General features: G+C 44.5%; 1 protein-coding gene across 1 annotated transcript in view; it reads left to right on the top strand.

Annotated features, from left to right (window-relative positions):
* Positions 1-12,480, top strand: part of fbn2b (fibrillin 2b) — a 90,128-nt gene extending 77,648 nt beyond the window's left edge. The window contains 21 exon segments of the mRNA XM_063891000.1: positions 192-317; positions 463-579; positions 799-927; positions 1,931-2,050; positions 2,265-2,390; positions 2,500-2,652; positions 2,885-2,950; positions 3,034-3,159; positions 3,664-3,783; positions 3,865-3,987; positions 4,397-4,528; positions 4,648-4,773; positions 4,914-5,120; positions 5,694-5,819; positions 5,899-6,021; positions 6,568-6,684; positions 6,775-6,903; positions 8,138-8,257; positions 8,573-8,807; positions 8,944-9,100; positions 9,347-12,480. Coding sequence (XP_063747070.1) covers positions 192-317; positions 463-579; positions 799-927; positions 1,931-2,050; positions 2,265-2,390; positions 2,500-2,652; positions 2,885-2,950; positions 3,034-3,159; positions 3,664-3,783; positions 3,865-3,987; positions 4,397-4,528; positions 4,648-4,773; positions 4,914-5,120; positions 5,694-5,819; positions 5,899-6,021; positions 6,568-6,684; positions 6,775-6,903; positions 8,138-8,257; positions 8,573-8,807; positions 8,944-9,100; positions 9,347-9,724 — 3,056 coding nt within the window. The 3' untranslated portion in view covers positions 9,725-12,480.
* Positions 12,481-13,606: the final 1,126 nt, after the last annotated feature.

The raw sequence follows: 13,606 nt of genomic DNA, 5'->3' as shown, positions 1-13,606 counted from the left end.
CATTGCAGCCTCAAAAAAAAAGATGAGGCCGAAACTAATAAAAAAACATGACATTTCAATGAAATGTACAAACGTTTAACTTGAGGGGCGACTCTCTGTGTCATTTTAAAGGCTAATTCAATAACTAAATGACTTGTTAGTTGCACCCCTTTATGACGCATTCATAACTTGAATTTCTTTTTGATTTTCAGACCGTAACGAGTGCCAGGAGATCCCCAACGTGTGCAGCCATGGAGAGTGCATCGACACGCAGGGGAGCTACCGCTGCATCTGCCAAAACGGCTTCAAGGCCACTGCTGACCAGACCATGTGCATGGGTGAGAAACAAGTCAAAACTTCTCTAACACACACAGCAGGTTGCATGTAACCCTGCAGAGATATTCAGAGGTAGCTACAATATGCATACTTCTTATATTTGTACGTTTTAACTGTCTTAATGATTATCTTTCTGCTTTTTCCCAGACATCGATGAGTGTGACAGACAGCCCTGTGGTAACGGTACCTGTAAGAACACCGTGGGCTCCTACAACTGCCTCTGCTTCCCCGGCTTCGAGCTCACGCACAACAACGACTGCATGGGTACGGATCATCCACCGGAGTTATTACCAGATCCTCACAAAGTCTTAGCACTTGTAGGCCTTAATTGGATTTGAAATGCAATGGCTGCGCGGTTTACATTTGGGATACATTCAAACATAAATCAGACTTTGTTTCGACTCAAAAACAAAGACCGGTTGCGCCTGTGAACCTCAGAGGGACGTTTAGAGATGTCTAACCTTTGACATTTTTACCTTCCAGACATCGACGAGTGCAGCGCTCTGCAGGGTCAGGTGTGCAGGAACGGTCAGTGCATCAACGGACTCGGATCCTTCCAGTGTCTCTGCCACGAGGGCTACGAGAATACTCCGGACGGGAAGAACTGCGTCGGTAAGATAAGAGCAGCGTGGGGGGTTCATTAGAGGTGGGGGAAATAAACGATACAGCAGAGTATCGAGAATGAGAAACGAGAAAACCTCAGAATTCTCAGAGTTTGGATTCACATGTCTAATATGTGTATCGTATCGCAATACTTAGGATATCGTAGAATCGCAACACTATCATATCGTGGGGACCCTGGTGATTCCCACCCCTATTGTTCGGTTCATTAGAGCTTCAACAGTTACTAGAATAATTAACAATCAACATTCGACTGAAAAATATGTGCCCACTCTTTTGCTAATAATCTTTCTGTAGTTTTAATCCAAAAAGTCAGTGAAGGCTTTTTTCAGGTTTGAAAAATTTGGAAATGCTCAGCTTTCTGTTCATTTTATATCACATCGAATCATGAATGGGAACATCTTGAAGGGAACATCTTGAAGGGAACATCTTAAAGGGAACATCTTGAAGGGAACATCTTGAAGGGAACATCTTGAAGGGAACATCTTGAAGGGAACATCTTAAAGGGAACATCTTGAAGGGAACATCTTAAAGGGAACATTATGAAGGGAACATCTTGAAGGGAACATCTTGAAGGGAACATCTTGAAGGGAACATCTTAAAGGGAACATCTTAAAGGGAACATTATGAAGGGAACATCTTGAAGGGAACATCTTGAAGGGAACATCTTGAAGGGAACATCTTGAAGGGAACATCTTAAAGGGAACATTATGAAGGGAACATCTTGAAGGGAACATCTTAAAGGGAACATTATGAAGGGAACATCTTGAAGGGAACATCTTGAAGGGAACATCTTGAAGGGAACATCTTAAAGGGAACATCTTGAAGGGAACATGACTACTTTTCATACAATATTTTCAGACAATTCATAGATCAATGGATTTATCCTAAAATGAATCAAGAAATGTGAATATTAATTGTCTCGCTGGATTTTATACAGTGATGTTTTTGTGACTTAAACACTGCATTTAATTTTTGACCATTTTTTCCACAGATATCAACGAGTGTGTGAGCCTCCCCGGCACCTGCTCTCCGGGAACTTGTCAGAACCTGGACGGATCTTTCAGATGCATCTGTCCTCCTGGCTACGAGGTGCAGAACGACCAGTGTATCGGTAAGCAACACACACACACACACACACACACACACACACACACACACACACACACACACACACACACACACACACACACACACACACACACACACACACACACAGAGGGATATACCCACTTCAGCTCAGACTAAATCCAGCAGAGATGGAGGGAGCCATCTGCTCTGTTAACACCTCCACCATGTCCCCCCCTCTCTTAATCCCCTCTTCTCAGATATCAACGAGTGTGAAGTGGAGCCAAACATCTGCCAGTTCGGCACCTGCACCAACACCCCCGGCAGCTTCCAGTGCACCTGCCAGCCGGGCTTCGTCCTCTCGGAGAACAAACGCCGCTGCTACGGTAGAGAGAGCACATCTGGAATAAATGTGACATCTGTATCCCTCATACTGTGATGTTTTTGTCCATGAATAACAAACCAATTACCGTCCGTCCCTCTCTCTCGCGGCAGACACCAGAGAGAGCTTCTGTTTCACTAAGTTCGAGGCGGGGAAATGCTCCGTCCCCAAGGCTCTGAACACCACCAAGGCCAAGTGCTGCTGCAGCAAGATGCCCGGAGAGGGCTGGGGGCTGCCCTGCGAGCTGTGCCCCCGGGAGAGCGAGGGTGTGTGACACAGACACACACACACACACACACACACCGACACAGATCTTGTACCACCTACGTTTATTCATCATATCAGTTTTTTCTACTTTCTTATTCGTATATATTTCTTTATTTCTGGATCTCCCTTGCGTCATTATGTCTCTTGCTTTCTTTTATTGCGCTTCTTTAACTTCTTTATTTGTTGAACATCTTAAATGATAATTGACTTTTTTTTTTTACGCGTCTTCAGCAGCTTTTGACACTCTCTGTCCCTTCGGCCACGGAGCGCTGCCTGGACTGGGCGATACTCGTGAAGGTGAGTGACGCATCATAGATCTACTCCCTGGAATTGAATAGATAAGTGTGGAGGTTTTGTTAAATCTCTCTTGCCCTCTTTAGACATGAACGAGTGTCTGGATAACCCCGGCATCTGTCAGAACGGAATCTGCATCAACACAGACGGATCGTTCCGCTGCGAGTGTCCCTTCGGCTACAACCTGGATTACACCGGGGTCAACTGTATCGGTAAGACGGTGTCTGGAAGTAACACTGAAGTCATAGAAGAAGGATTTTTCCATCTGGATGTTAGTTTATAACGCCAGTAACCAGAGGTGTGGAGTCAGACTCTTGCAACTCAGATTTGACCTGGACTTCAGCCTCTAGATTAGAATACTTGATACCCTTTGATAGCGAGTTTACGGATTAAAGAGAGTGCAACAGATCGATGAATCCTTCTTTATCTTAATCAACTTTAACAACATTAATTCCCAGCAAGTCGACACTAAATTCCCCACTGAGATCATGCACAATATGCAGGTTGAAAATGCCATTATCAGTCAGGATTGGACACTCAAAGTTTGTCATTTGCTACTTGATGTGCAAAATCAATGACTTCTACCAGTAGCAGCGTCATCCTGCACAATAACCTGATCAGTTTTCTAACATTTAAGCTGCTAATGAGTGCTCTTATAATGTCAGGTACACAATAAAATACCTAACTGCCTCTTCTCTACTCCCGCTGTTCTCCAGACACTGACGAGTGCTCCATAGGAAACCCATGTGGGAATGGAACCTGCACCAACGTGGTGGGGGGTTTCGAGTGTTCGTGCCAGGACGGCTTCGAACCCGGACCCATGATGACCTGCGAGGGTCAGTCATTCACACAGTAACACTTCACAATTGTTTTGTAATTGGTTAATTAAAGGATCCTTTCTCTCTTCCTGACTCCAGACATCAACGAGTGCTCCCAGAATCCTCTGCTGTGTGCCTTCCGGTGCGTCAACACCTTCGGTTCCTATGAGTGCATGTGCCCCGCCGGCTACGTGCTGCGAGACGACCTGCGCATGTGCAGAGGTGAGTAAACGGCAGTTTACAGTTTGTTTACTGTCACTTTTATCTGCTTAAGTGTATTTCTGTGTGGTTTAGAAATCATTTGACACTTAAAACATCATGCAACAGTATTGATTGTAGCTGGCTTTGTCTCAGGAAGCGGAGCAGGGTGGACCCAAACCCAGGAGACAGGAACTCAGATACTTTAAATGCAGGCTTGACAATGACCAAAGGCAAGAGCAGGGTTGCAATTCCATATTAATGTGGACATTTTAAATAAAAGAAGGCAAGGAAAGACAATGAAACTGGCGAGAAAACCCTCAAAGACAGAGAGTGAAAACAGACAAAAACTCTAAATTGAAGATGAAACTTGTAAATGAAAATTAGAATGACAGAATTGACCTATTGCCCCTCTCTGTTTGCCCCTCCCCAGACCAGGACGAGTGCTCTGAGGGTATGGATGACTGTGACTCGAAGGGGATGACCTGTAAGAATCTGATCGGGACCTTCATGTGTATCTGCCCCCCCGGCATGCAGCACAGACCCGATGGAGAGGGCTGTATGGGTGAGTGAAAGTGTCTCAGGTTCTCCATAACTCTCACACAATACCTTTCGTTACTGGATGTATCCTCCTCCTCCTCCTCCTCCACACTCTTCATCCTAACGTCCTTTGTCTTTGTGCAGACCTGAACGAGTGCCGCGCCAAACCCGGCATCTGTAAGAACGGCCGCTGCGTGAACACGGTGGGCAGTTACCGCTGCGAGTGCAACGACGGCTTCGAGTCGAGCGTCACTGGAACGGAGTGCATTGGTAAGATCGCTTCCGGTGCAAAGCTTGTTGTTACACATTATAAGCAGTAAAGCCATCACAACTTCAATTATGCTTTTTTAAAAATATATTTTGAGGCTTTTTCATTTCCCCCCCCCATGTCCTGTCTCCCTGGCCTGCAGACAACAGGAAGGGCTTCTGTTTCACGGAGGTTCTGCAGACCATGTGCCAGCAGTCGGCCACCAACAGGAACAGTGTGACTAAGTCTGAGTGCTGCTGCAACACGGGCCGGGGCTGGGGATCTCAGTGCGAGCTGTGCCCGCTGCCCGGCACCGTGCAGTACAAGAAGATGTGTCCGCTCGGACCTGGGTACACCACCGACGGCAGAGGTGAGCGGCACCGTGACACCGACTGATTTTATGAAAACAACTAAATCTTCATATTGTTTCTGCTGCTTTATTTGACCCTATACGAATAATCTTCGTTTTGTTATTCATACTTATGAACATTTAAACTTTAAAAAGCTGCTTTTTCAGGGTTTTCTTTTTCTAGTCAAGCACAGTTGGGCAAACAAACTTAAAAATGATAAACCATGGCATCACATGCATCCTTTTAGAGAGGAGAAAAGGAAGGATAAAATAGTTTGTTTGCAAACGGAAAGAAATCAGAGCCTTAGCCTTAGGGCAAATAATCCCTTTTCTTCTCCATTCAGTAGCTCCTTCATTGCTCCTATAATGTTAAACAACAGTCTAGTGTACTTCTGCATGACCGCAATCATACAATAACTAAATACAAAGCATTAAAATACACTAAGTAAGGGTCCTTTTCATTAGCGTGCATCAGCTTTAATGCAGATGCACGACTTAAAGAAGCGAGATTGGAGCTTTTGAATTGATTTAAGTGTCTGGTGTTGTTATTAGTACCTTTTGTAATCTTGTTCTCTGATGTCTTTGTCCTTCCAGACATCAACGAGTGCCAGGTGATGCCGGACATGTGCCGTAACGGTCAGTGCATCAACACCATCGGCTCCTTCCGCTGTCACTGCAACGTGGGATACAAAACCGACTACACTGCCACCTCCTGCATCGGTACGAGGAACATCTCACTATCAGCCTCTTTATTTGGTTTGACACGCACTAAATATCCCCCCCCCCCCCCTGTTTTCAGATATGGACGAGTGCGCTCTGTCTCCGAAGCCCTGTAACTTCCTGTGTAAGAACACAGAGGGCAGCTACCTGTGCTCCTGCCCCCGGGGATACAGCCTGCAGCCCGACGGGAAGACCTGCAAAGGTAGGAGGACTCTGGATGTGTGTTTGTTGGCTTTAATATCTGCACACACTCCATGATGTGCTGTCGTGTCAGTGAAAGATTCAGTTTAATTGCACAACATCAGGCTTTTCAACAGACTTACTTTGCCGTCAGCAGCTTAACCTCTTGATATTTATTCTAATAAACACCGTTTTTAATACATATGGTTGGTGTATAGTAAAGTACAATGTGAACGTTTTAACTTTATCTATTTAAATGTTATTTATTTAATATTTTTATTGCACATTTTTACTTTTAATTCTTACATTTTTTTATAAACTGAATTGAACATTTTACTTAATAGTTAAAATAAATATTTGTATTTATTCCTTTTCTTTAACTGTCACAAAGTCCATCTATCCAATAACCATATCAGTATTGTTCCCCTTAACACTGCATCATACTGGGTGCTGTATATTATTATAAATGTGATATTATTGCTCTCATAAATTTCCATCAACAAGCTTTATAGATTTAACCTAGTTTTTTTATTTGTCCTGGATATTAAGTGCTTTCTTGTCCCCTCAGATATTGATGAATGTTCGTCTAAGCAACACAACTGCCAGTTCCTGTGTGTGAACACCATTGGGGGCTTCACCTGCAAGTGCCCCCCCGGCTTCACCCAGCACCAGACGGCCTGCATCGGTGCGTGCATCAGTGATGACCTGCAGTAAGAAAAGTCTAAAGAGGGACAAAACATGCATCTTTAATAATTGTTCCTCCTCCTGTTTGCAGACAACAATGAGTGCTCCGCTCAGAACACTGCGTGCGGATCCCGGGCTTCCTGTGTCAACACGCCCGGCAGCTTCAACTGTGAATGCTCTAAAGGTTTCTCCCTGGACAACACCGGCGTGGAGTGTGAGGGTGAGTACACACGGGAGGAGCATCTGTCACACAAGGTCCTTTTATTTTTGTTTTCATGCATCTGTTTTGGGCTTGTTAATACACACTTACAACTGTCTGGAAGTAGACATTAGACACAACACAAGGACATGTTGTATAAGCGTGAGAAACGAGAGATCCCACGGACAAAAATAAACAGAGAAACACTGATGGAGTCATGACCGAAAGAACGACATCGCGGACACAAGCGGGCCGAAATGGGATTTCTCCACAGGGTGGCTGGCATCTCCCTTAGGGATAAGGCCTGGGAGCGCTTTGGAATCCCCCAGTCAGAGCTGGTTGATGTGGCCAGGGAAAGAGAAGTTTGGGGCTCTCTGCTGGGGCTGTTACCTCCGCGACCCTGACGGAACAGCGGGAGAAGAGGGATGGATGGATGGACAATATCAGAGAGTGTTGCTCGGCAATCACACAGCCAATCAATGAAGACGATCACCTTTTATCACCACGTTAAAGTCACTCTTCACACAGAAATACAATCGTGTTTATTGTGTAAGATCATTTAGTTAACCAATCCTGCTAATCTTCCAAAGAACGCACAGTATTAACACACATTAAAACGTTCATTCGAGGAACCAGTGAACCAGTTGTCCAGCAGTGGCTCAGTCAGTAGGGGCTTGGACTGGGAATCGTAGGGTCGCCGGTTCAAGTCCCCAAACAGACATGAAATATGGAAAGTGGACTGCTACTTGGAGAGGTCCCAGTTCACCTCCTAGGCCCTGCTGTGGTGCCCTTGAGCAAGGCACCGGACACCTCCAATCCCCCCTCCCCATTGCTCCCCGGGCGCTGCACGATAGCTGCCCACTGCTCCTAGTACTAGGATGGGTTAAATGCAGAGGACCAATTTCACTGTGTGTATTCTGCTGTGTGCATGTATGTGACTAATAAAGAGGGTTTCATCCTCCGATTCTATCTTCTATATATAGACATTAAGTCTAACAAGCAGCAAGAAGCTATTTATGCCTGCAGGCTGAAAGAGAGGCAACATCTTTGCTTTTGTTTGCAGTAAAACATAATTTCGTAAGGGAATAGAGATCAAGGGGCTAGTAACCAAACTTTATCGGAGAAATAGTAGAAGTTTCAAGTAGTAACGATGTCATTTTTTATTCCGAGTCATGGGAACGTTGACATGTTTCTGCTGTTTTTGATTTGGCAGAAATCTCAGAGTTCTAAAAAGTGTATTTTCCTTTTTGCTCAGATGTGGACGAGTGTGGCAGTAACCACCGCTGTCAGCACGGCTGCCAGAACATGATGGGCGGTTTCCGCTGCGGCTGTCCTCAGGGCTACGTTCAACACTACCAGTGGAACCAGTGCGTGGGTGAGTCACACTGATGCATTCTGGGAGTTGGGAACTGGGGGCTTAAAGGTTTATTATAAGAGTGTGCAATATGTTAAGTTATAGTATCATTATTTTGATAAAACTCCATCAATTATGTAAGAGGAAATGTAACTTATCTTCGGTCATACATGCTGGATTTGATTTGGACTTATAATTCTTGAATACACTTCAAAACTTTGAGGTAAACAAGAGTTTATTTGTGCAAGTTTAGCATGAATAAGCGAGCTATAAGCTTCACACCCTATTCATCTCATACCGTTTCTCACATTCTGTCTGTGCTCTCTCTCCCCTCAGATGAGAATGAGTGCCAGGGAGCGTCAGTGTGTGGCTCGGCCTCCTGTTACAACACACTGGGCAGCTTTAAGTGTGTGTGTCCCTCCGGCTTTGACTTTGAGCAGGGCGGCAGCGGCTGCCAGGACGTGAACGAGTGCAGCGGCAGCGGCTCCAACCCCTGCATCTACGGCTGCTCCAACACTGACGGAGGATACCTGTGCGGCTGTCCCGGAGGCTTCTATAGAGCCGGACAGGGGTGAGGGAACAGATGCCATACGATATAATAAGATAGGATAGGACTATGAGACGATACGATGCAGTGCTGAGAGTATTGCCAGTGATTTTATAATTCCTTCCCTCTTACTCATCCTCCTGTTCTTGTTTGCTTCCAGTCACTGCATGAGCGGCTCAGGTTTCCCGGGACAGTTCGCGGAGGGCGAAGACGAGGACAGTCTGTCTCCTGAGGCCTGCTACGAGTGCAAGATCAACGGAGGAGGAGCCAAGAGCGGACGCCACAGACGCCACGCTGATGGAAATGAACTCAACGAGGTACGTGTGTTGAAATATTTGTTAAGAATTCATGGTAGGGTTTATTACACGAGGACTCGCACAATATCCCGTAAAATGTAAACTGCATTATTGCAAAATAGTCAAAGATCTGAGTATGTTTTCCTTGATAAGAGAATGTTTTACTTTCTATTTATTGACTTACATTGTCCATAGATGGACGGAAAACCAAACTAAGAAACATGCCTTAAATCCAAAGCACTTTTAAACATTTTCTTTGTCCAACAGGAGCCAGAAGTGAGCATGGCCAGCATCGACACGCAGGGCCCCATCCCCATGAACCTCACTCTGTCCTCGCTGCTCAACAAGGAGCCTCTGCTGGAGCTCCTGCCGGCGCTGCAGCCCCTGGAGCACCACGTCCGCTACGTCATCACCCACGGGAACGGCAACGAACACTTCCGCCTGCTGGAGCGACGCGACGGCAAGAGCGTGCTCCGGCTCGGCAAGAGGGCGCCCCCCGCGGGATCCTACCGGCTGGAGATCGCCAGCCTGCGGCTCTTCGGGCCCCGCAGACTACACCAGCTGGAGGAGCAGCACGACACTGACTACCTACAAGGGGAGATAGGAGACGCCCTGCGCATCAAGCTCCTCATCCACCTGCACTGAGCCCGGAGTGCGCTCACCATCCTGTCCTGGACTGATTCCTAAAAGCCTCTAACCTTCCCCCTTTTCTCCGATAACTCCTCCCCCCCCTGCAGGAGCATCCCCCACCTGCATCAAGGGCTACGAAAGACTGAGTCAATCAGCCCAACTCTACCACCACTTTGTTACTGTTTTTGTTATTATATGTTCATGTTTTTTGACTACACTTCCTCATGCAAACCGACCCAGCACCCCACTGAGAGCCGGTGGAGGAGAAAGCAGAGAGGTGATCAGTGTTTGGACCGTAGCCCCCTGACAAAGTAAAAAAATAAAATGGTTTTAAAGTCCATGAAGCACTTTTGTAGACAAGCAGAACAAGAAATAAAGTGCAGAGAGCAGCCACAAACTGTCTAAATGCCAAAATGATAAGTATAAGGGGGTCGGGTGGTCCAAGGACTTTCTCACCTCTCTGGGATCTTGGTTAAAAAGAAATCACAACACTGGGGAACAATGTTCGTCACGTCCGCCCCTTTCAGTATTGTAGTGTGTCATTTAATGTATTTGTGCTGTTTGAAAAATGTTAACACGAAGGACTGCAACATTTACACAGCATTTCAGGTTCTTCAGTCCGTAGTCTGTTTTATAGCCCAACTTTCAGCGAGCTACTCTTGACGTAGCCGACTTTTGTCAAGCAGGGATTATCGTGTTTGCGTGTGTGTGCGGCCATGTTTGGTTACCTCAGTGCTTCTCAGCGAGTGCTAGTGTCGCTCAGGATCCATCGTGAGCAGGGAACTAAACACTAGCTAATAGCTCATAGAGAATACATCTGTTTATCTCGTAGGGATTAAGATTATGTTGGACCTGAGAGACAGCTTTTCCTTTAACTCCAGAGTCTTGTCCCCTAGTTGATAGCTTCTCCCAGGTTTTGCATTTTAAAAACTCCTAAATAACAGCTGCAGGAGAATAGAGTGGTGCAGGAATGAGCCCTTTAACCAGGAAATTAGTTAGCATTTAACAATGTCCGGAGGTTAGATTCCAGAAATAAGATCTGTGGTAAAATATGTCAGTAAATACTTCACTGGTGAATGTCTGACGCATTTATGTAGCTTAAAATCAGCGGTTGCTAACAAGTGTCCTAATAAGACAACTAAACGCCCGGTCACCGAACATTAGCCGCCGTTAGCTTAGCGGTGGTGATAGCTTGTGATAGCTCAAAATTAGTATTTAATTTATGGGTTTTGACCTTTTGAAATGAACAAAAACAGGTGTTAATATACGGAGAATGTCATGACGTTAAACATTAGCCACAGTTAGCTTAGCGGTGATGATAGGAAGTGATGTTTCCCTGCTTAAGCTTGTTATAGCCCAACATAGCTTTGAACTTCTGGCTTTTGATGAATTCATAAAATAGGTGTTTATATATGGAGGGTTTCATGATGCCAGACATTAGCTGCAGTTAGCTTAGCAGTGGTGACATGAAGTCATGTTACCCTGCTGTAACTTGTCCCAGCCTAAAATGTGCTTTTTACTTATGGATTTTGACCTTTGAAATGAATAAAATAGGTGTTTATAGATCGAGTGTCATCACACCGAATATTAGCCACAGCTAGCTGTCGAGGGAGCTAGCTTGTGATGCTAATTTCCGGGTTAGCCGACAAAATACGTCTTAACTGCACCACTCTACAGCAGATTTGGAATAAAAGTGGACCTCTTTGAGTTCACCGTGAGCTTCTGAACCTCGTTTACAACACAGCTGACTGCAGCCTCAAAGACACGTGACATGTCAACCTAAGCTGTGTTTTCAGTGTAAGGGCACGCACACCAAACCTCATAAACAAACCAAATATCAAGCAGGTCATCTTACATTTCTCATGATTTTTTTTTTCTCTCACAGAGGAAAAAGGTGCTAGGTAATACCATCTCGTACGCTGTACAAAGAAAGGGCAGTCTTGAATCTGGATTGCAAAAGTTACTTTTTTTAGGATCTATTTTTTCTGTACGTCTGTCTTTTGTATTGTCTCAATGCTGAAAAAAAACAACATTATCAAACTCGCTTCTTGAAAATTAAATTGTATATTTTTAAGTAAAATGTAGATGTTTTTGTTTTCCAATGTCAAGGCTGCCAAACCAAATACTCACAGTAAAATGAAGGTTGTTGACTTTTTTGTTGAGGGAACAAAACCCAACAAAAACTGTCTGTATTGTTTGAAACCACTGTCAGCCACCACCGAGGTTAAATGTAAAACAGACTCAATAATAATTAACATTCCCATCATTTATTGTCTCATACAAGCTTACACTGTCTGTATAATTACCATTACATCTCCACTTAGGATCTATGGTGCTAAATCTTTACAGTCAATGTTGCTGCACTGCCCCACAGCCTTTAATGTTTATAACACATAACCATGTTTCTAACCTGGGAACCCTTTGTATACTTTGTACCGTTAATGTCCGTTTGTAATGTTTCCTTTATTTGCCACTATGTTTAATTGCGTGTGCTTCTCGGCTTCAGTGTGACTTACTGTCATCTCCATCTAGAAATCTTTAGAAATCTGTGTTTCATAGGAAATTAAGAAGACTGCTCAAATGTTCACCAAAAAGCTGAAATGACAATCAATAAATCAATCATGGAACATCTATTTAATACCCTGAATGTGCAAAAGAACCAAAGATTTATAACAACCAAATGGCAGTAAAACTAGAGTGATTCACATCATATTGTAAACTTTTGTCCAGTGACATTAACGGCAATAAAGTATTGTGGGTTATATTTTTAAGCGTTGTGTCCAGAGTTATTCTTTCATTTTTTTTATAAGATCCATCCATCCGTCAGAGCAGAGGGCCCCAAATGACTTTTTTCCCTGGCTTCATCAACCAGCTCTGACTGGGGGATTCAAAGGCCAGATATTTGGTGTGTTCAAGTGGGAATATCTGAGTTCCCAGTCGGAAATTTCAACTTGAATGCCGCCTGTGGTTGGATTTCTTACCTGGAAACTCTGAGATTCTTCTCCATACCTGAGATAACCATTCAAACTGGAGTCTCTGCATATACACATGAAGAGAACACTTTGATAATAGGACATTTTTAGCTCTTCTGTATTATTTCTGTCACATTAAACCAGCTGTACACACGGTACTGCTCATCTTCTATCGATGTTTGTTTTCTCAAGAAACAAAATATTGTTGTTATCAACCAGCAGTGCTAACAGTGGCTAACCCGAGGATAATGCTAAAGCTGGAAACAAGCTGAACAACTTTCCATCTTTCTCCGACTTGTGTTACTGGAAGACAACCAACTCGGATGCAACGTCACTTCCAGTTCCGGCCCATCCCACGCTCCATTGTCCCCTCCTTTGCGAACAAGACACCAGAGATACTTGAACTACTTTGTTGTAGGAGGATATGTTGCATGAAATAGTATGTAGTGGTCAGTAATCAGAATACGATCATTATGGTATTTCATTCAGAGAACTCACGTGTTTCATTAATATGTTTTTTAGAAGCAGTATATAGTTTGAGTTTGGCGTCTAGGCTCGGGCCTCATCACTCCACATACTAACATAGAACATTGAGTGATGGTGAGATAACTATCCCCAGAGCCTACAGGTGGAAGCTAGGGAAGAAGCTGGGGTGAACCAGGTGAACACATTAGCAGTGTGGAAACAGCAGTAGTAGTAGCTGCATTAGTGAGGCAGAGGTAGGCGGATCCAACAGCTTAAATAGAGCGCCAGATTAGGAGACTATGTTTGGGTGGTTGCAAGTGTGACGAGGGGCGTTACGTGCGAATGTATCATTGGTGCTCGAGTTGACTGCCTGAACTAGCTTGCAGGCTTCGCCCCATATAATGTTAAGAGCATATTGTGTGTGGACTAGGTTTAAAAGGAAAAACAAGGTCTCACAAAC

This window comes from Eleginops maclovinus, chromosome 9 (genome assembly GCF_036324505.1).
Source record: "Eleginops maclovinus isolate JMC-PN-2008 ecotype Puerto Natales chromosome 9, JC_Emac_rtc_rv5, whole genome shotgun sequence".
In the NCBI taxonomy this organism is placed as follows: domain Eukaryota; kingdom Metazoa; phylum Chordata; class Actinopteri; order Perciformes; family Eleginopidae; genus Eleginops; species Eleginops maclovinus.
Note: the sequence above shows the minus strand (reverse complement) of the source record. Positions and strands in the feature narration are given on the sequence as shown.